Genomic DNA, 22979 nt, shown 5'->3' on the forward strand with positions numbered 1-22979 from the left:
CGGAAGAGTAAGAACCCAGCATTCGTGGTGTCGCGCGTACTTCTGTGGTCGAGACAGACTAGATCCTCCTCTGGTCGATCTCGGTTGCAGCTCCCTGCCTTGGGATTCCAGTAACTGGGGCGGACTGAGGGCCAGAGGCCCGGAGATGAGACAGCAGGTCGCAGACGGGGCTCGTGTTCCCCGTGCAGCTGTGTGTTGCGGCCGAGGCTTGGCGGCAGTGCGGTTTTTCTGAGTGTCTGAGCTGCGAGATTTCAAACTGGCTGAGGCTTGCTTCGTTAGCTTGGTTGCTTAAGATGGTGATTTCCAAAATCTCCCTCGAGGGTGTGCTTGATTGGAGCCCAAGAACTCACTGTGTTGCTTGAGTGAAACATTTCCAGGAGCAGTTTATCCTTTCTTGTGTCTGCCCAAATACCATAGCTTTCCCAGAACCGCTGTTGCCTCCTCTGTCCGTCCAGTTCTTCCACGCCTCGCCTTGTCCCTCCATGACGTTGGAGTGGGGCGGGGGGTTGGGGTGGGGTGGACGATTCTGCACTGAGCCCCTCGCCAGCCCTTCGGAGGGGTCGTTTCTCAGCCCTGTTGGAGAGGAAGCCCACCAGCCCTCCTGTCTGCAGTGGGAGCAGGTACCTGGGGAACTGCCTGGGGAGCCGGGCATGGCGAGTCTCCCAGCAAATCTGTTGGCTTCGACCCCGACTGAATCCAGCCACCGACTGGTACCCAGGCCGCCCGGGCCCTGCTGCTGCTTCGTGGTGGCGGTGGTGGCAAAGGTGGTGAGGAGCCCAAGAACTCCCCGTTCATAGTCAGGATGACAGCTGCTCTCTGCAAGTAAGCAGCAGCGCCCCCTGCAGGTTAGAGTCTTCTCCCTAACCACATGATTTTACTTTGATTTTGTAATTAAAAAAAATCTTTTTGAGAGGTTTTTGTTACAGGGCGTGTGCGCGCACCAGAAAGACAGAGAGAGACAGAGAGACAGAAAGCGAGAAATCACCCCCTCGGGGGCTAGGTCCATGCCGCAATCCCTTCTCCTCTATTCTCCTCTCGGGATCCTGGGCATACATACCTATGCGCCCGGCATGAGTTTAAGCCACTGGGTCTGGGACTCGAACTACAGTTGGCTACATGGGAGTCCAGCAACACAGCCATTACGCTAACTGCTGGTCCCCAGGACCTTCTAATAGATGGTGTGGTTTTAGACACTGTGCAGAGCTGATCAGATCAGATAATAAAAGCACCGTGAATGTAGTGCTACTCTTAACTACTTGTCTTTAGGATAATAAATTGCCTTTTAAATCCACTTTGGAAACATGTTCATGTTTTCAATATCCAGGGTTTTCTAAGTTCTTAGGTTTGTTATCATATACAAGAACAAGTTTGAGGACAGTGGTTATGTTGCCGGACTCCCACACGGCCAACTGCAGTTCAAGTCCCAGATCCGGTGGCCTAAAATCACACTGGGTACATGTGCGTGCATGCCCAAACTCCAAGGAAGAGAATGGAAGAGAAGGGATTGTGGTGTGGCCATCCCTCCTGGGGTAATTTCTCACTTTCCCTCTCACTGGCTCTCTCTTTCTAGCAGAAACCCTAAAAAAAAAAAAAGAAGGACAAGTTTATGCCATGAAAGCTACTTACTTAATTTATTTGAGAAGTTTTTGCTAAAGGGCATGTGCGTTTGCCAGAGAAGGGGAGAGGCAGAAAGTGAGAAATCACTCCCAGGGAGGATGGCCATGCCACAGTCCCTTCTCCTTCATTCTCCTTGCTGGGTTTTGGGTGTGTACACACACGCGGGCCTGTGAGTTTTAAACCGCCGGGTCCAGGACTCGAGCCACTGTTGACTATGTGTGAGTCCGGCAGTGTAACCACTCTACCATCTGCTGGTCCCGAGAACTACTTCAGTGACTGCTGTGGTTTCTACTCTCCTTCTCCTGTGAGTTCTAAAATCTTTTGATGTCTTTCTCTCTGCAGATTTAATCCAGAGGCTGACTTCACTATCGAAACACCCACAGTTGTATCAATGGTTGGGGAAAGATAGTGGTAACAGGCAGAGGAGAGACAGCTCTGAGCAGGGAGAAAATGAGTATGCTGAAGCCCAGCGGCCTGAAGGCCCCCAGCAAGATCCTGAAGCCTGGGAGCACAGCTCTGAAGACGCCTGCTGCTGGTAACACTTTCCATCTTTCCTTAATAGCAAATGCGTTATCCTACGGGAAGACTTCAGTGTGAAGTTTGTACTTTAGGGGCCAGCAGGTGGCGTGGTGGTTAAGGTGCTGGACTCCCACATGTCCGACCGTGGTTCGAGTCCCAGACCTGGTGGCTTGCTTTTTCACTCTCCCACTCTCTCTCTTTCTCTGTGTCTCTCTGTGGTCAAATTGAAGAATAGTAAATAAAATTGAACAAATATTTCCGAAAACATTTTTTTTGGGAAAAAAAAAAAAGTTGAGTGCTTGAGTATGAAATTGAATCTTTTCTGATCTTCCTTGTTTTCATCCCAGCTCCAGTGGAAAAAACAATCCCCAGTGAAAAAGCATCCAGTGCCCCATCCTCTGAGCCCCAGGAGGAATTCGTGGATGATTTTCGAGTTGGGGAGCGAGTTTGGGTGAATGGAAATAAGCCTGGATTTATTCAGTTTCTTGGAGAGACCCAGTTCGCACCAGGCCAGTGGGCCGGGATTGTTCTAGACGAACCCATCGGCAAGAATGATGGGTCGGTGGCGGGCGTCCGCTATTTCCAGTGTGAACCTCTGAAGGGCATATTTACCCGACCCTCGAAGCTCACGAGGAAAGTGCAAGCAGAGGATGAGGCTAACGGCCTGCAGACGACGCCGGCTTTCAGGGGCGGCCCCCCTCTGTCCCCCACCGCGGGCCGCCCCCCCCCCAGCCACTCCCTCGAATATCCCCCATAAGCCGTCCCAACCAGCAGCAAAGGAGCCTTCAGCCACGTCTCAGATCAGCAACCTTACCAAAACCGCCAGCGAGTCCATCTCCAACCTTTCAGAGGCTGGCTCAGTGAAGAAAGGAGAAAGAGAGCTCAAAATCGGGGACAGAGTGCTGGTGAGTCAAGAGCCTGAGGCACCGGGCTGGACCAAGATCCAGCCACTGGCGACACCCGAAGCGTGCTCAGAGGGTACTCCTTGGCTCGGAGCCCGAACTGGAGCAATGAGCACTCGTTATAGAGAAGTCAGCTTCTCTGGTTTCGTGTAGGTGTGCGTGCGCAGCAGGTTAGAAACTGGCTCCGCAGGGTGCACAGCGCTCCAGCCGAGGCACACAAGGTCTACTCTGGCTCTGTCTGCAGCTTAGCATAAAAGTAACGAGTCTGTAACTTGTCAACATCGAGGTGGCCTTACTTAACATAAGCTCAGGAGTAGGCCTGGATGTGTTTATCAAAGTCGAGCTTTTCCCCTGCTTGTTTTCAGTGTTTGCTTTTTAAGGCACGTGTGTGGGTGTGTTTAAGATCCTGCTTCCTTCAGAGGGTGTCATTGCAGAGTTTCTGTGCCTTTCCCATGACGAGGCTGAGTGTAGGAAGAAGGAAATTAACCATCGCTTCTGTTTTACTAGTGAGCAGGAAGCGCCGGGTGAAAGGTCTCCACACTGAATGTTCTAGAACCTCTGCATGTACAACACGGTAGCTGGTTTGCCTTTATTTTGTCTAGAGAGGTTTTTTTTTTTTTTTTCTAGAGGGGTTTTTTTTTTTTTTTTTTGTTTTTGTTTGGAGTGTTTTTTTTTTTTTTGTCTAGAGAGGTTTTTTTTTTTTGTTATGGGGTGCATGTGCTTGCTGGAGAGACAGACAGAAAGTGAGAAATCACCCCCTCCTGGGGGGGTGGCCACACCACAATCCCTTCTCCCCCATTTTCCTCTTGGGATTTTGGGTATGCACGTTCATGTGCCTGGCATGAGTTTCAAACCACCGGATCCAGGACTTGAACCGCAGTCAGCCATGTGGGAGTCCAGTGACATAACCATTACACCATCTGCTGGCACTGGTTTGTCCTTTTCTTACAGAGGGGCAGTGTAGCATATGCTAGATGCACAAGCTGAGAGCCAGCGCTGCCTCGGTGACCTCAGCAAGATTTTCAGTTCCGTAAGAGGGACGCCAGCGTGCCTTGTCGTGAGGACTGAGTTAGACACACCAATGCTGTTGTCAGCAAGGCTTGGCGCACACAGCACAGTAAACGCTCAGGAAACACGGAGTGGCTCTTTCCGTCATTGCTAGAATAAGTATTGTTCCGAGGAAGGCGTGAAGCTTCGCTGTTAGGAATGGCCTTCAGCCAGGTGGCCTCTGTGAGATCTGGAGGTGAGACCGGGTCAGTCCCCCTGGAAGGAGCTCCCTCTCGGCATCTCTCTCCCCACCTTAGCCGAGAGGCATCAGTAATGGGAGAGTATTTGGGGCAGGATTAGATGCGAAAAAAAATTAGCCATGTGTGGCCAGCAGGTGGCGTAGTGGTTGGGGTGCTGGACTCCCACATGGCCAGCCGTGGGTCCTGTCCTGAACCTGACGGCTTGAAAATCTCGCTGGGCACGTGTACGTGTGTGCCCGAAATCCCAGGAGGAGAGTGGAGGAGAGCTTGTGGCATGGCCATCTTCCTGGAGGGGGAGTGATTTCTCACTTTCCCTCTCTCTGCCGCTGTTTCTCTGGTGAGTATGTGTGCCCTAGGACAAAAACCTTAAAAAGGAAAAAAAAAAGAAAAAGCCGTGAGCATCGTTGACTTGGGCGCTATCTGGAGACTCAAGGAGTCGGTCAGGGCTGCGGGTGCCAGGCCGTCCGCGGCCTCCCGCCTCCCGGCCTCGGCTTCTGTTTGCCCGTGTGAGTGTCGCATGGGTCTCAGCCAGAGACCGCTCCTGCCTCTCCAGCGCGAGGCGCCTCCTCGTGTTGATGCTGTGGCGGTTTGTCTGCGGAGTGGAAAGCCCCAGGGTAATTAATTACTCTGGAAGGGTTGACATGGTTTTGCGGCATCTGGAGTGTATTTGCTATTTCCAGGAGGTGATATCAGGGCGATGAGAAAGCAGGCTGACTTCCAGTGGGTCGTCCCTGCGTCTGGGACTGTCTGTTCTGCACCGAGGTCTTAGCTTGGACCGCATATGAGAAGGGGCTTCGTCAGCCTTACTTTTCAGGGGACAACGTCTGTCTTCCTGTGAGCTGCTCTCACGGCTCTTATTCTAAGAGTACTGTTTTCTTTCTTTCTTTCTTTTTTTTTTTAGGTTTTGCCATAGGGCACATACTCTCTGGAGAGAGAGAATCAGTCCTGGGGGGAGGGCCATGCCCCCATCCTTTCTCCTCCATTTTCCTCCTGGATTTTCTGGGCATGCACGTACACACACCTAGCCTGATTTTCAAGCTGCTGGGTCCAGGACTTGAACTGTGGCTGGCCATGTGGGAATCTAGCTCCTGAACCACCACACCACTTGCTGGCCCCATCTTCTTTCTGATTTGTCAGAGGGGGTGTGCGTTCACTAGGGAGAGAAGGCAGCTGGTGTGAGAAAGCACCTCCTGTGGGGGACGGCCATGCAATCCCTTCTCCTCCATTCACCTTTTGGGATCCTGGACACACGCACACATGTGCTCGGCGTGTTTCTCAAGCCATAGGTTCCAGGACTCAAACCACACAGTCGGCCGTGAGGGATATCTCTATCAGTATCGGTCAGTGTGGACACGCAGCGCTGGCCAGTGTGCGGTAGGAAAGGCAGCTGGACACAGATGTTTGTTTCGAGGTCATTTCTTCGATGCGAGCGGGAAGCACTCAGCCTCACACCGGGATCGGGCATGTGTGCGCCGGCGGTCAGGAATCCTGGGACCCGACCCCTGGCCTTCCATGTGGCTTCCAGCATTGCCGAGGGTCGCCCTACTGCAGTGCCACCACGGCTGGGATAGACGGTGTTTCGGATAGGATCTCACCTCGCCCCGGTCCTTCCTGCCACAGTGTCCCACTTAGCTAGGACCCCACGTGTGCCCCCCGCTGCCAGGCCCGTTCCGATTGGTCTGGGAACTGAACCTGGGCCTCCATGTGGCCTGAGCCTCACAGTGGCGTCCTGCTTTCATAAAATCTTGTTTATATGCTTAACTTCTTTTTTTTTTTTTAAAAGAATGATTGAGTAGAAAAGCACTTGGGTAATTTTCAGACTTTGTAATTTCCTGTCTCTATTGAAGATATTCGAATAGGGCCAGACCCATAGTCTAGTGGTTAGGGAGCTAGACCCCACATGGCCGACTGCAGTTCAAAACCAGCCCTGGCAACTTAAGAAACATGCTGGGCACGTGTTTTTGAGGACCCAGAACCCTGACAGGGTGGAGAAGTGGGGGAGCATGGCCACAGCCCACTGGGGAGGTTCTCTCTCTCTCCTTCTCTCTCTCCGACTGTCTCTGGTGAGTGCATGTGCCCTCTGACGAAAGATAAATAAAGCGAAGCTGTGTTGTTTAATTAATTACTGATGCTATTTTCCAGGGACAGGAAGAGCGAATTGTCATTTCTTTTATGAGTCAGGAGTTCCATGTTCGAGGAGAAAAAGTTTGTAGAGAGAACTTCCTATTCTAGAATGTAGTAGCCATCTGTTTCAAAAAATCCTTGTGGCAAGATACATCTTTTTTTTCAGGGTGAATGTATATCGTATTGCCTGCATTTAGAGAAACAGTAGCTAATCTGTTATTTGTGTGTGTGTGTGTGTGTGTGTGTGTGTGTGTGTGTGTGTGCTAGAGAGAAACAGGTGGGAATGGGTAAAAAACATCATCCCCATTGGGGATGGCCATGCCACAGTCCCTTCTCTATTTTCCTCTTGGGAGTTTTGGGCACATACACACACCTGGCTTGATTTTCAAGCTGCTTGGGTCTGGGACTCAAACCATGCAGCTGGCTATGTGAGATCCAGCCGCCTTAACCACCGTGCCACCTGACTTGTCCTGTGTGTGTGTGTTTTAAAGTCTGTTTATTAACTTACTCTTTATTTTTTTATTTTGGAGAGGTTTTCGCTATAGGGCGCGTGCGCTCGCCAGACAGACAGAGAGAGATCATTCTTTTACCTCTGAGTAGAAACAGAAATGAAAGTACTTGTTCCCATTTCTGAATGCCGAATCAAAATTGAAACGATCTAATGTATTCAAGTTTCTTTCTCAATTCTATAAAGTGGAAATATCTAGTGGAATAGTCTTTTATTCTCATTGACCTTAACACCATTACTATATCATATATTACTTATTTCATTGTAATTTATCAGATCACATTTATGTTCCTGTAGTCATTAAGGTCATTCTTGGCAAAGTATATCGTTACAGGACATAAGCAGTAGATGACCACATTGTTTTCCGTGTTCATAATAACTTTGCAGAAAATCAGAAATTAAAATTGGAAAAAGAAACAAAAAGAAAATACAGGACAACAGAACATACTGTATACAAAAGTAACCTTCCACCCAAAGGAGCTTTATTCCACTGAAGCAAAATATTGGAGGCCTACCTTGCCATCTAGTGGATATGAAGAGAAATGAAAAGGTATTTTTATCATTTTGAATAGGATCGTATTAAACTTCACCAAAGTGTTGCATTTTTCTTGAGTAAAGTAGCATTCTCTCTCTCAAAGAAAAATGTTTAAGGTTTTTGCCATAGCATGTGTGGGCTCATTGGAGAAACACCAAGAGAAAGTGAGAGGAAAAGTGAGAAATCATCCCTGGGGGGATGGCCACACCCCAATCCCTTGTCCTCCATTCTCCTCTTGGGAGTTTTGGGCACATACACACACCTGGCTTGATTTTCAAGCTGCTTGGGTCTGGGACTCAAACCATGCAGCTGGCTATGTGAGATCCAGCCGCCTTAACCACCGTGCCACCTGACTTGTCCTGTGTGTGTGTGTTTTAAAGTCTGTTTATTAACTTACTCTTTATTTTTTTATTTTGGAGAGGTTTTCGCTATAGGGCGCGTGCGCTCGCCAGACAGACAGAGAGAGACAAAGAGACAGAAAGCGAGATGGTCATGCCGCAATCCCTTCTCCTCCATTCTCCTCTCGAGATCTTGGGCACGCACGTACACACGCCCAACGTGTTTTAAGCCACTGGGTCCGGGACGCAAACTGTGGTCAACTATGTGGGAGTCCAGCGACATAGCCATTACACCAACTGCTGGTTCCCACTTACTCTTTATTTTGAGAGAGAGATTTTTTGTTATAGGGTGCATGCACTCACCTGAGAGAGAGAGACAGAAAGCAAGAAATCACTCCCAAGAGGGGTTGGCCATGCTGTAGTTCCTTCTCCATTCTCCTTTTGGGATCCTGGGCACGCACACACATGAGCCTGGCATGAGTTTAAGTTGCCGGGTACGGGACTCGAACCTGGTCAACTCTGTGGGAGTCCAGCGATACAACCATTAGGCCATTGGTTGGTCCCTCTTTATGAACTTTTCAAGAGAGAGGCAGAGACAGGGAGGGAGCCCTAACGGGGTCCTGTCGTGCCTCCGTCTGCCTTCTAGTCTTCCAGCCTGGATCTTGGGTGTGCCCCCAGGGTGCCAGGCTGTCCAGCATCTGAATGCCAGGACCTTCCACAGCCCAGCACCCCGCGTGGCTTAGTGCTTGCCCTGCTAGGCTGGGCTTCTGGTTCTTTGTTTTTTTGTTGTTTTTTTAAATTTTGTTTTCAGTGGCCAATTTTGCATTATGAGGCTTTATTCCAATAAAAACAAAGGACGAGAGAGAAAGAATTCTTTTGAAGGTCTTTTGTACTTGCTCCCCTGATCCAGGGTGGGATTTCAGGTCACAGCAGTACTCGATAACGTCCAAATGGAGGGAAACTTGTAAGGCAGTTCTTCAGCCCCATTTCGGAGGCTGGCTCCCTCTGGGACCAGGACTGTAGGAATAGTCCAGCTTCCCGGGAGTGGAGGCCAAGAACAGGAGGCGCGAGGGGACTGCGCGTGCCGACCATCCCCGCTCAGAGCGATGCCCCTTCCCGGGGTGGCCCTGTGCTCGCTGCTCGAGCCTGCTGTGGTTCTCGCTGACTTGAGAGCCGAACCCGCTGGCGTGTCGGGGGATTACAGACCACAGCCTGCTCCACGCCTCTTGGCAAAACAGTGGCCGTGACTGCCACTCCGACTCAGCCCCAAAGAATCCAGCAGATTATCCGGAGGGCCCGCGTCACCTTTAACGAATGTGCCGCGTCCTTTCCTGTGCTGATGCTCCGGCTGCTGCAGCGAGCGCGGGCGCCGCGGGAGGGACGAGCAGGCTAATTTTAGGGGGTGTGGATCCTGAAGGGCACCGAGGAGTCACCGTGTCGGGTCTGACCCCACACTTGTGGCCGGGGCGTGCACGCTGCTGGCAGGGCAGGGCTCCCCGCGTCCGAGCTGAGCTCAGCGGCTCTGCGTGGATCATCTCATTTAAGCCTCACAGCAGACCCACCGTTATCCTCATTTAACTAATGAGATTTGGAAGTTAAATAACTAACTCAGGCAGTTAACAGAGCTGGCATTGTGAGCCTCTCTAGCTTTAGAACCCACACTCATTTTTTTTTTTTAGGGTATTTTTTCCTTCGCTTGCTTCAGAGACATCAAAATCAATCTCAGCCACCGGGTATCTTTTTAAAAGTAAATTTAAAAAATATTTTACATATATATTTTTTCAAAGAATTATTTTATCTAAATTTATTTATTTATTTATTGCTATTATTTTCACATGAATTTTTCCAGAGAAAGACAGAGAGGAAGACTGAGAAAGCAAGCCGCCAGGTTTGAGACTTGAACTGCTGTCAGCCATGTGGGAATTCCAGCGCCTCAACCACCACGCCACCTGCTGGTCCCTGTATTTATTTATTTTAATTTGACCAGAGAGGGACAGAATGACAGAGCGAGTGAGACAGAGAGTAAGTGAGAAAGCAAGCTGCCAGGTCTAGGACTTGAACCATGGTCGGCCATGTGGGAGTCCAGCACCTTTAACCACCACACCACCTGCTGGCTCTGGATAGCTTTTTTTTTTAAATTGGTTTACATGTAAAAGTGGCTTTTTTTTTTTTTTTCTAATTGCTAGAGGGTGTGTGTGCTTTTTTCCTCCATCTCTCTGTCCTGTCAGGATTGGGGCACACATGCACCCTCATATGTGCACATGCCCCTAGTGGCATGTTTCTCAAGGGTAGGGATTTGAACTGTGCTTGACCATGTCGGATCCAGTTCCCTTAACCACTAGGCTATGGGGCTAGGCAAAAAACAAAAAACAAACAAAACAAAAACAACACCAGAAAACTGGCCTTTTCTTCATAGGTCCCGGCTGAGAAGGTCATCTTTCCTATGCCTGCTCTGTGCGGTTGGCCCTGCTGGCGCTCTGCTGGCCCTGCAGGGACCGCGGTGTAACCACCCACCCTGGGTGTGGTTTCTCCCTCCCTCTTTGGCAAGCGCGTGTGCCCAAGAGCAAAAGTTAAAAAAAAAGAGAGAGAGAAAGAGAAAAGAGAGAGAGAGAGAAGTTAAACATTACGTGGATGGGCTCCACAGTCTAGAGGTTTGGGAAGTCGGATCCCACATGGCTGACTGAGTGCCCGATCCCGGTGGCTTGAAAAACATGCTGGGCACGTGCGTGTGCAAGCCTAAAATCCCAGCAGGAACAGGGAGTGAAGGCCTAGGGATTGAGGCCGGACCACACTCCATTGGCAAAAGTTTTCCCTCTCCCTCTCTCCGTCTCTGTCTGGTGAGCACACATGTCTTCTGGCAATTAAAACAAGTAAAGATCTTTAGAAAAAAGGTCAAACTTTACAAAAGACTCATGGCTTTGAGCAGTCAATGTAAAATGAAAATATAAGTGAAGAATGGTAGGTTTTTTTTTTTTTTTTCTTTTTCTTTTTTGGGAGAGATTTTTATTATAGGGCGCTTGCCTGAGAGACAGAAAGCAAGAAATCACCCCCAGGGGATGACCACACTACAGTCCCTTCTCCTCCGTTCTCCTCTCGGGATTTTGGGCACGCATGCGCACGCTCCTGGCATGAGTTTCAAGCCTCAGGGTCTGAGACTCGAACCTTGTTCAGCCATGCGGGAGTCCAGCAATGTAACCATTATGCCATCTGCTGGCCCCAAGGAATGGTAATCTTAATAATTGTGAAGAAACAGCCTTAGAATATAAAATACCCATGGAATAAATTGTTTTAAAGTACCTAGTTTTTATGTAACAGACAGTTAGAGGCCAAAGCCAGGCATGAGGTGTGGACGTGTAGATGCGTGTGTTATAGCTCATCTCCCCCCACCCCCGTGAAGACCTAACGGGGGGATGAGAAAATAAAGACACCACTTGTTAAAGTGTAAGGGATTGCGGATGAATTCGTCCCCCTTTATCGGTGTGCTTTATTTTTATAGCAACTGTTTGTTTTAAAGCCAGATAATTGTTCCGACATAGTAACATTTTTCTCTAAGGAAGGGGCTACTTCCTTTGGCAGACAGCCTCCCCGAGTGCATAGGGCCTGGGCTGTCTTATTATCGGGTTGTATCGGGTCCCGAGTCACCCTGGCAATGACAGTCAGCTGGCTCCCTGCCAGTCTTTCTGCAAGAGAGCTCTGGGAAAGTCCGTGAGGAGGGGACGGGGCGGCCCTTGGTTGTTAGTTGGGGGCGCCGGGTTGAAGCAGTGGAGCCACGCTCATCTCTTCATTCACCCTCTCCCTCCCAGGTTGGTGGCACGAAGGCTGGTGTGGTTCGGTTTCTCGGGGAGACAGACTTCGCCAAGGGGGAGTGGTGCGGTGTGGAGCTGGACGAGCCCCTCGGGAAGAACGATGGCGCCGTCGCTGGAACCAGGTCGGTCCGGCACTGGCAACAGCTGGTCTCCCTCTTGGGCCGGAAGAGGCTCCCGCTCCGTCACACGCGTGCAGACTGCCTTGGGAAGGGTGTTTTCTCCAAAGACCCGTCTACTGGTTCCCCCACAAGAACTGGAGCTTTTCTTCTCTGCTCTCTCTCTTTTTTTTAAAAAATTATTTTATTCAATTAGTTTATTTATTTTAATTTGACCAGAGAGGGAGAAGGGGAGAGAGAGAGAGAGAAAGAGAGAAAGTGAGAAAGTGAGAAAGGAAGCCGCCAGGTCTAGGACTCAAACTGCAGTCGGCCATGCGGGAGTCCAGTACCTTTAACCACCATGCCACCTGCCGGCCCCATCCTCTTTTTTTTTTAAGTTTGGCCAGAGAACAGTGCACTTGTTAGAGAGACAGAACGAGAAGGTGAGAAAGCAGTGCCCGACGATGGACAGCCACACGGTAGTCCATCTTCATTCGTGCTTTCGGGATCCGGGGCATGCACACACACGTGCCAAGAGTGATTTTGTTTGTTTGTTTTTAAGAGATTTTTGCTAGAGGCTGTGTGTGCTCACTGGAGAGACAGAGATACAAAATCAAGAAATTATGCCCCGGGGGCATGGCCACGCCACAGTCCTTTCTCCTCCATTCTCTTCTCAGGGTTTTAGGGCACATCCACACACGTGCCTGTTGTGAATTTCAAGCCATCAGGCCTGGGGCTCGAACTGTGGTTGGCCATATGGGAGTCCAGCTATGTAACCATTATGCCATCTGCTGGTCCCCCAGAGTATGTTTCAAGCCTCCAGGTGTGGGACTCAAAACCACATGGTTGGCCACGTGGGATCCAGCCACCTTAACCCCTGTGCTGTAGCCTTCACAGGAGCGCACAGTGTATGCGTGCATCCCTCGAGTATTAAAGTGCTGTAGCTACCACTTTACCTACTCAGCATAATACAGATTGGTTGTCACCCACGGGCTTTACCTCCCACGGACAGTAGCAATGACTCGTGGAGGTTAGACTCGCTGTGTGGTCTAACCTTCTTGGTTAAATGGACCATCCCTTCTTGATGTTAAACAGTGAGGCTCTTCAGAGCTGCCAGGTCTCCGGGTGCAGTCCGCTAACTGACAGCACCAGCTAATGCTTGCGTGTTCCTCCAGGGGACCTGCCAGCTAGATGCTCGTTTGATTTCCTTTTCCCTTTGTTGGGCGTGGCTTTAAGTGCCATCACGATATTGCCGAATTCCCCTCTGTACATGTATCAGAAGGCAGAAGTATTTATTTCCTTTGCATGGAACCTCGGCAAGAAATGAGCACCCCGTCTCTGTGCATCATGTTGTCGTTAGGGTGTTTTCTTTTGAGACAGATTTTTGCTATTGGGCATACGTGCTTGCTGGAAGACAGAGGCAGAGTGAGAAATCACCCCCTAGGGGAGGGCCACACTGCAGTCTCTTTTCCTTTATTCTCCTCTCGGGATTTTGGTTGCACACATGGCTGTTGTGAGTTTCAAGCTTCTGCTCTAGGACTCAAGTGACAGTGGGCCATGCGAAGTCCAGCAATGCCACCATTATGCCATCTGCTGGTCCCATCCTGCGGGTGTTTTCTAAAACATGGCCGAGGTTTTGGTCAGCCTGCGTACCTGTGAGTGTGCGGGCGGATGTGTGCCCTCAGCCCTGTCACAATGTGGCGCTCCCAGCGGGCCAGCCCTAAGTTAGGAGTCGGAGCTGCCTTTTGGTGATCGTAGTTATTTCTCGTAATCGAGTTGCTTTTTTGTGCCTGTTCTCTGAAGGTATTTTCAGTGTCAGCCCAAATACGGCCTGTTCGCTCCCGTCCACAAAGTGACCAAGATCGCCCCCCCCCCAGCCAAAGCCAAGGCGGCCGCTGTGCGGCGAGTGATGGCGACCACGCCGGCCAGCCTGAAGCGCAGCCCCTCGGCCTCCTCGCTCAGCTCCATGAGCTCGGTGGCCTCCTCCGTGAGCAGCAAGCCCAGCCGCACAGGCCTGGTGAGTCACCTGCCTCTGCTTCCGGCCGGAGGCGGCCCCATCAGCTCTCCCGCCCTGCTGGTCCCCGCCCCGGACGGCGGCCCTGGCTTGCCGTGCAAGTCCTTGCAAGCAAGTTGGAAAATTCGCAGCTCCTGTAAGGATACAGTTTTTGAAATAGCAAAAGGGTTTTAATTACCCTTTTCAGATTCTTAAAGGCTTCAAAATGTACCAGTTCTTGGTGGGTCTGAGTAATTACTGTCTAGCTTAACATATGGGATGAAGTCTCTTCTCTGAAATTATTTTGGGCCAAAAATGACAGGAAAATTGGAGGGCTCCTTCTCCTCGAGTATGCAGATCTTGTTCTTTTTGACTTCGGTTTTGGGAACTACATTATGTTTTGAGAAAAGGCGTGTTCTCCGAAGTTTCATGTGAGTGCGGTCGAAGCCACCGAAGTGGTGAACGTGGGGAGTGATTCTGACTTGGGCGGGGACCCGAAAGCGTCTAGGAAAAGCCGTGTTTGTTTCTCCTCCTTTCATCTCTCTCCCACTCCCTTTTCTGCTCTCCCTCTTTTCCTCATTGAGAGCAGTAAAAATAAGATCATCGAGATTCCGATAAAATGGGCAGTGCGCCATTCTCTGGCAGCGTGGTGCGTCCCTGGGCCCAGAGCCGTGACCCTTTGGCCTCATCCTCTGTGCTCGTGTTCGTTTGCTCCAAGTGAGGCAAGTCCTGATTCAGTCAGAAAGGGCAGCGTAGGAGTCGCCTCCTAACCCAGTTCGGGATCTCCGCTTTGCGACGGGGCGTACACACGCAGTTAGACGCGGGGCGTGTGGTGAGGGGCGTGGGGTTGCCAGCTGCCCCCGGCCTTGTTGCCCCTCTCTTCGGGCAGGAATGTGCCCCTTTGCCAGCCAGCCGGGTGGGCTTCCTCTTACGCGCAGGCGGAATGAACGGAGCTGTTCCGTTTGCACACGGACCGCGGCCTGCAGCTTCCTCCGGGCCGCGCTGAGAGCAGCGTGGTGGGCACAGGAAAGGCGGTGCCGACTCGCCCCCTCGCGTTGGGACAGAGGCTCGTCCACGGCGGTCAGCACGACCTGTGATGGACGTCCTGTCTGCTCTGCTGTTCAATGACGGCTCCACGGAAGTGTCTGTTCTGGGGTAGGAATGCGTTCCTGAAGAGTCGCCTCCGTTTTGTGATCACACGTCCATTTCTCTGGGGAGTACAGGCTCTCCCTGTCCCCACCAAGTCCTCCTTTCCCTTCCGGACCAGTCAGTTCCGGGTCCTCCTAGCCCCCCTCATTCAGTGAAGAAAACGCACAGAACTGCCACCCCCTCCTGGGCTCAGGAGACAGCGTTTTCACGTGGCGGTAGTTTCGAAACCAAAAACCGCCATGAGAGAACACGCCAAGGTAGAGTTCTGGAAAGTGCAATTTCAGGGATATTGCTCAGAGATCTATTCCTGTCCTAGAAAATCAGCACTGGAAAGAAAAAATACGTCGTGTTCATTCTTCGATAACCACGGCGACTTGCCGTCACGCCGTGTTCCGGCTGGGAACTGCACATCGAGCCAAACCTGGGAACCTTGTTACCGCGGCCACCCTCGTCCCCCGTGCTGCGTCGGTGTTTGCACGGTGGCACTTGCCTATTGCCACGGCGGTTCCCCGAGCCCAGCTTTGCAAGGGCCTGGTGCTTTCGAAAGGCAGGTGGTCCCATGTGGTCGTCCCATCTGGAGTGCCTCCCGCCTCCCGCGAGCTCGTGCATGCGTGGGGCATCTCTGCACGTGGTTGGGACCCTCGTATTTGCTGTTTCCAGGAAGAAACGTTGGTTGGAAGCGTACTTTAACCGTATGATGAAACTGGGAAGTGAGACTCGGAGGTAAAAGCCGGGAAGGAATTGCCCCAGCGTGTTCGGTGCGTGGCGTTCGCCGGCTGAACAGCGAAAGGCACTCGGGTGCAGTCGGCCTCGACGCTCCTGGTGATCCAGTTGCTGAGTGAAGTGTTGAAAGGCCCTCGCTGAGCTGCATCCTGTGACAAGGGCTCAGAGAGGAGCATGAGGGGAGAGGACCCCGGCAACAAAGGACGCTTCCGTCGCAGAAGAGAAACCAAGGCCGAGTTGGCCTGGATCCAGCCATCGCGAAGCCTCTGAGCCTCCTCCCAGCCTCCGAAGCGTGGCTCGACTTGAGATGATTTTCTCCGGGTTTTTATGTGACTGTTAGCCCTGAGATGGAGGCACCGGTTGGGCGAGAAGCAGCGGATTAATGGATGGCAGGGCCACGCGCGTTCCTTCTCGAACATTCCTGACCCCGTCCCCACCTCGCTTGCCACCGGCTTTCTCTCTGTTCCCCTTTATCGCTCTGTCCCCGTTCCAGCCTCTTATTTCCTTCCTCCCTATTTCCTTCTTCACAGCGTTCTTCCCCTCTCCCTCCCCACCTCCTCTTCCTGCCTTTCTCTCCTGGGTGCACGCACAGGTACACCCATGCACACGGGCGCGCTCGCACCTTGAAAGCCAGAGAGGGTTTCCGTCTTAGTTGATGCGTCTCTCTGGGAGTTGGGGCTCAGGTCCCGAAGGCCAGATTGCTGGGGGAGATGGAAGGGAGACCGAGGACATCCTGACAGAAGTCCCGCTATCTAATCCTTCAAAGGAGGTTTGTGACTCCGCAGATGACTCCTTCGTCCCTGAATGCTATTAAGAAGCTTAAAAACGTCTCAGGACCAGCAGTTAGCGTAATGGCTACGTCGCTGGACTCCCATGTAGTCGACTGTGGTTTGAGTCTCAGACTCAGCGGCTTAGAACTCACACCAGGCGCGTGTGCGTGCGTGCCCAAGATCCTGAGAGGAGAAAGGAGGAGAAGGGATTGCAATGTGGCCATCCCCCATGGGGGGGGGATTTCTCGCTTTCTGTCTCTCTCTCTGTCTGTCTGGCGAGCGCACGTGCCCTATAGCAAAAACCTCTCCCCCCACCCCCACCCCCCAAAAAATAAAGCAGCAGCAGCTTAAAAAAGTCTCAACTTCGAGTCTAAGAATCAAAAGATTGGCCAGAAGGTCCCAAGAAGATAACAGAATTAAGCTCAAGCTCAGGCTCAGTTGAGTTTAGAGAAACGCACTTGACAGGTTCTGCAGAACCCTTCCAGATCCCTACAGGCCCGGCTGCTGTGATTCCGGCCACTTGTCCTGTGAACACCTCCCTGGTGGTTCCCTGGCCTGTCCACGCCGATGTGTTCTCTGTGGGGTTTCCAGACAGGAGGTGCGCGCTGGCTGGTCTCCTTGAGGAAGAGCCTTGCTAGTGATGGGCAGGCCTGCCAGCCAGGGCCGTGTTCCCACTGGGCGGAGGTGCGCTGCCTCCCTCTCTGCATGCCTCCCCTGCCCGCGCCCCGGCACCGACGCCCTTCACGTCTCTAACTTTCCTTTGCAGCTGACTGAGACCTCCTCCCGGTACGCCAGGAAGATCTCCGGCACCACTGCCCTCCAGGAGGCCCTGAAGGAGAAGCAGCAGCACATTGAGCAGCTGCTGGCCGAACGGGATCTGGAGAGGGCGGAGGTGGCCAAGGCCACGAGCCACGTGGGGGAGATCGAGCAGGAGCTCGCCCTGGCCCGGGACGGCCATGACCAGGTGAAGTCTGGCGCTGAGCTCGCTGCGGAGGTGGCGGTGGTTTCTAGGTGGAGCGCAGAGGCCCGAAGGCCGGCCCCGTGCTTGGGGCTGGGGAGCTGGTCTCGAGAGCCCTGGAAACTCGCGTCACTGCTTTGCCGAGCTCGTCTGGGGGCTGCGACCGGGGGCCCGCATTTCCGTCATCCCAAAGATGGGTTCTGTTCTTGTCGAGTCTACCTTAGTCTTTGGGTCTTGACGTCCAGGTCGGTGGCCTGTCGGTGTCAGGCCTGCGGGTGTCCCGGGACTGTGCCAGTGAGGGCAACCCGATCGTCGAGTGTGCTCTGTGTCTCAGCTGCAAAAAAGATGCGAGTTTAGCCTGGCCCTCGATTGCTTTAACGGAGTGGTTTTCGTCATCTAGCGTCTAGGAAGGCTGCCAGGAATAACCTGTTAAGATAGTAATGCCCTAACTAAATTAAAAAAAAAAAAGTAATGCCCAACCCCGGAACACTGGCCCCCTCGGTCCCTGGGGGTGTCTCTGGGCTTGCTCCTGGATCCAAAGGAGGCCACTCACTGCCATCCTCGCCTTCCTCAGCATGTCCTGGAACTGGAGGCCAAGATGGACCAGCTGCGCACCATGGTGGAGGCGGCTGACAGGGAGAAGGTGGAGCTTCTCAACCAGCTGGAAGAAGAGAAAAGGTGACCCAGGGTGTTCCTTGGTGGGTGTGGCTTTTTCCTTCGACGTGGTCTCGGGGAAAACGTCCCGCTAACAGCCTTGTGGCTGTCAACCATGAGAATCGAGGGCGTGACCGCGTGTTCAGCAGAACTTCATACTATGGGGGAGGGTTTGCTTGGACCTTTTCCAGGACACCTAGACTCCTTTCGCCATGGTCTGCGTCCTCGGCCTGATTTACCGAGCGCCTTGGGTGCCAGCCCGTCTTGAGGGTGGGTTCAGTCAGTTCTGTAGAGGAGACTCCAGTCCGGCTTCCACTCGAGCCACTCCCAGTTCAGGGAGAGCCCAGGGCCAGGACCTAGTATTTACCAGACGGTGTCACATCTGCAGGTGATGTCACGTCCCCATCCTTGAGAAGTCCGTGTGCCTTCTTAGGAAAACAGAACTCGCATGTGAAACGATTCGAGAGTTAGCAGGCCAGAGCAGTTGCATCTGGTTCTCACGAAAGCAGCTTTCTGCGGCTGTGAACAAGCCAGATCTCTGAAGAAAGTGTCTGCAGGGAAACACGAACATCCCTGGGGTCTGGGCAGCCTGTCCCCCATCGAGCCGGGTTGAGGGCGTGTGTCTGTGGTTTAGACAGTCTCGCTGTGTCATGCCCCTTCCCGAGTAGCCAGGACTACACGTGTGTGCCACCATGCTGGGTTTCCTGGGTGGGCTGGGAATCGACCCTGACACTCCCACGTGGTCTCAGCTGGCATAGCAGCAGTGTTCAGCGGGGGCTACCTAGGCCGGGCCCTCTGCTGGGTTTAGTACTGTCTTCTGCCGTTTCTGATAGTGGCGACTTAATTCAGTAATAATCCAGCGTCGCTCTGTGCTCAGGATGGTCGCGGCACTCTTGTGGCCCGGGAGTACAGCGATAGCACAGTCCGCCCTCACCAAGGACAGGCACTGTCGGTCCCAGACCCGGCCACAAGTATGCAGGAGCTTGTGGCAGGCCCCTCGGTGGCACTTGGGGTACTTGCTGCTCCTCAGCCAGCTGAGGCTGCAGCCTCCCGGGCAGCAGGAACGTCCCCCGGCCCTCAGGTTAACGTGAGGGTTCGGCCCTCAGGTTAACGTGAGGGTTCCCTGGGTGATGTCTCATGTAACTGACGGGACTCGTTAATTCTGCGTTTGGCTAGAAATCCTTTTGCGTTTGGAGGATGCTGTTTTGTTTAGCACACAGCGTGAACCTTGTCCCCCTTTTCTTACTCCTGTTTCGTTTCAAGCTGCTGGGTCTAGGACTCAAACCGTGGTCAGCCATGTGGGAGTCCAACACCTTAACCACTATACCCCTTACACGCCCTTTCGTAAAGGTTATAATGTGGGTGCCCCCTGCGTTCAGAATATCATTGTATTTCATTGACCCTGTGACGGTACTGACCGACACCCATGCCCAGGGCTTTAAGGTGTAAAAAAGCCTGTACGTTTTAGAGTCAGAAACAGGATCGTTGACTGTGTCTTCCTCACATCATTCATGACCCAGCCTCCCAGGTGCGGAGCAGGTGCTGTGTGGTCCTGGAGGCTTTAAGGTTGGGTGCCTACGCACGAGAAGCCTGCCAGCCTCACCCTGGAGTATCTGACGGCTTTCTAAAGAGAGGGGCGTCCCCTGCTTTCTCCCGAGGCGCTGCTACTGTGCCTGCGGTCACCAGACCGGCTCTTGTTGGCTGGCCTTGTCCCCATCAGATCTGTCCTGCCTGTTGTGAATCAGTTGATTTTCCTCAGCTCTTCTTACCTTATGGATACGACTTCAGAGTGTTTCTAGATAATTAGAGCAAGGCCTTAGAAACCAGAGGCCTAAAGATGCATTTTTTTTGGTGGGGGGGGGTTGTTTTTTTGCTATAGGTTGCATGCGCTGACCAGTAAGACAGACAGAGACAGAAAGCGAGAAATAACCCCCTGGGGGATGGACATGCTGCAGTCCCTTCTCCATTCTCCTCTCGGGATCTTGGGCACACATGCACACGCGCCCAGTGTAAGTTTAAGCCACTGAGTCTGGGCCTCGACCCTTGGTCGACTACATGGGAGTCCAGTGACGCAGCCATTACGCCAACTGCTGGTCCCTATTTTTTTTATCTCTAAGGTATTGCTTTCTATTATCTGCTGACTTCACTAGAATGTCAATCCCAGATTTGTTAGTTTGTTTCTGTTTTTTTTGGACAAGGCAGTCATGTTCCTTAACTTTTCTTTCATCGTCAGAGGGTACATGCACTCATCAGAGACAGATGAGGGGGAGAAAGCACCCCGTGGTGGGGTGTGGTCACGTCACAATCCCTTCTCCTACATTTCTCTATCCTGTCGGAATTTGGGGCACACACACGTCTGGTGTAATTTTTAAGCTAGCGGGGCCAAGATTCAAGCTGATTGGGTGTGTGGGATCCTGCTCCCTTAACTACCGGGCTGCTCTGTTTAAAGAATTACTTATTTAATTTCGTTATTATTGTTTACTTTGCTCTAGGGCATATGTACTCTCCAGAGCAAAACAGAGAAAGTGAGAAAGCAAGCTGCCAGGTCTGGGCCTCAAACTGTGGTTGGCCAGTGGGAGTCTAGCACCTCAACCAACACACCACCTACGGCCCCACACCACCTACGGCCCCCTTTACTTTTTCTTCCAGCACCTCAACCAACACACCACCTACGGCCCCCATTACTTTTTCTTCTTCTTTTAAAGATATAGGGTGCATGCACTTTGCCAGAGAGACAGAGATAGAAGGCGAGATGTCACTCCCGGTGGGACAGCCACACCCATCCATTCTTCTCTGGGATTTTGGGCGCACATGCACACATGCCTGGCATGAGTTTTAAACTGCCAGGTCAGGGGCTCGAACCGCGGTTGACTTTGTGTGAGTCCAGTGAAGTAACCATTACACCACCTGCTGGTCCCTACCCTTAGTTACGTTTTTAAAGTGCTTTATTTTGGTTTGACTCCACAGGAAGGTTGAGGACCTTCAGTTCCGGGTTGAAGAAGAGTCAATTACCAAAGGCGACCTTGAGGTAAAACCCCTCCAATTCATGAATGCTTTTGTGGGTACCGGCATTCAGAAATAGGCCTGAGACAGTGTGTTGACTGAGGCACATGGCCAGGACAGGCCCCGTGGGAATGGCAGGAGACCCAGCCTCTGCCAGGTGGGGCCGTGGGTGTGGCAGTCCCGGCTGTGACCGGTCAGGCCGAGGAAGGTCTTCACCGCTCTCTTCTCATGCTTCGAAATTCAAAACCTCAGACTGGATTTAATCAGGTCGTATATCTGGCAGTGTGTCTCCAATTTAAAACGGTCCTCAGCTACACGGCGTCCCTCTGATGACTGGAAATGGCACTTTAAAGAGTGTCTTTGACTTCGTTAGAGTCTGTAACAAGACTTTGCTTTATCACGACTTGGCTTCTCAGTGGAGCAGGAGAAACCCTTTATCACCTAAAAAAAAAAAAAAACGAATAAATCGTATGTTCTAACTGCTGATTTTTTAAAAGAAAGTAATTACCTAAACCAAAAAAAAAGAGCAATTTATATTTCCATGGCATACTTAAAGTTCATGGAGATTTATTCTAGCATCAGGTTTTCATCATTCTGAGCACTTTTCATGTTGGTTTTTGACTTAGCCATCAGCATGAAATGGTTTGGATGCTTTCTAAGCACCGTCAGATATATGACAATGTAAATCAACTTTTCCAAATGGTTCAGACTGTTGGTTCTTTACTCAATAATGCGTTGGTGAAAATTGCACTTGTCTGTGTAACTCTCAGAATATTCCTTTTCGCCACCGTTAAGAGTTTTAGCGTCTGCTTAAAGTTCAGGTGTCCTTCCAAACAAGACCTCTGGTTTCTTTGGAAATAAAAATATCTTTATAGTCAACACAGAGTAAGGGGAACCTTTCCCAAGGTCTAGCTTTCTAGGGCCTTGGGATGTCATGGTTTATTAATAATTTAATAGGTATCGTCTTCACTCATTTCATGTGCAGTCACATTCCTTTAGTTGACTTCTGTGTTCTCATCCATTTAAAAACACCCCAGTCTCATAAATTTCATATCGTCATCTAATTCATATAGAATAGAGCTGATAGTAGGTTGGGGAGGTCAGGTTATAGTATTTAATCAGCACTAGGCTTCTGTAGTCTGATACACTTACTTGAAATTAATCAAATAAAGTTGTCTTGAAACCCTAACACAAATCGGAACTCTAGTTGAACCTCTTTTTTTGTTGTTGTTTAATTTTTTTATTTTTTTACTGATAGCCAAAGAGCCAGATTTCTGAAGATCCTGAGAATGTAAGAGGGCGCTTAACTGTGTGGATCTCTCCCTGTTAACACAGATCGATGACAGATTAAAACGCTTATTGATACACTCAAATACTAACTGCCTAATCTCACCTGGGGACACTGGCCTTAATATTTTTGTGCATGTGGCTTTCAAAGCAATTACATTTTACCCCAAAGAAATTGTATGTAATGACCGAGCGCCATTAATGAATTGGTTTAACGAATAGGCAGATGTTTCCTTTATTAAAATTTTGCCAAAAAGGGGGAAAAAAAAAAAAAGAATTTTGCCTAGGAGCCTGGCCTTCTTTACCTGACTCTTACAGTCCCCTAATTTTAATAGAATTATTCCAAAAGAGATGACAGCTGACTGAGGCATAAGACCTGTCGTATGGAGAAGTTGTGGAATTTCTGGGAAATTTTCTCCAGTCCTCTCTATACTTAGCCCTGGAGAGAAAAGGAAATTGTGAGGTTCCCCACCCTGTTCTCTTTTTTGTGCGCCCTCCCCCTGCTGGCCAAAGCCTGCCAGTGCAGCTGACGAGGACGGCTGTCTATTTGTTGCTCTGGTCTTTTCCCTGGTTTGTGAAACTAGAGACAAGCATCCTTCAGGGAAGACACTGGTTTGGTTTTTGTTTTTAAGATATTTCTATTTAATTTTATTTGTTATTATTGTTTATGTTTTAATTTTACCAGAGAAAGACAGGGGCAGGGGGGAGTGAGAAAGCAAGCTGCCAGGTCCGGGACTTGAACCGCAGATAG

At 51.1% G+C, this 22979-nt stretch overlaps 1 protein-coding gene across 1 annotated transcript in view; it reads left to right on the plus strand.

Annotated features, from left to right (window-relative positions):
• The window catches only part of CLIP1 (CAP-Gly domain containing linker protein 1), a 99784-nt gene that overhangs the window by 12080 nt on the left and 64725 nt on the right, over positions 1-22979 (plus strand). The window contains 9 exon segments of the mRNA XM_014588106.2: positions 1960-2152; positions 2484-2823; positions 2825-3041; positions 11594-11718; positions 13495-13708; positions 17093-17290; positions 17859-17962; positions 20906-20966; positions 22200-22232. Of these exon segments, the coding sequence (XP_014443592.1) occupies positions 2068-2152; positions 2484-2823; positions 2825-3041; positions 11594-11718; positions 13495-13708; positions 17093-17290; positions 17859-17962; positions 20906-20966; positions 22200-22232 (1377 nt within the window). The 5' untranslated portion in view covers positions 1960-2067.

Source organism: Tupaia chinensis, unplaced genomic scaffold, assembly GCF_000334495.1.
Source record: "Tupaia chinensis unplaced genomic scaffold, TupChi_1.0 Scaffold000258_1, whole genome shotgun sequence".
Taxonomy (NCBI): domain Eukaryota; kingdom Metazoa; phylum Chordata; class Mammalia; order Scandentia; family Tupaiidae; genus Tupaia; species Tupaia belangeri.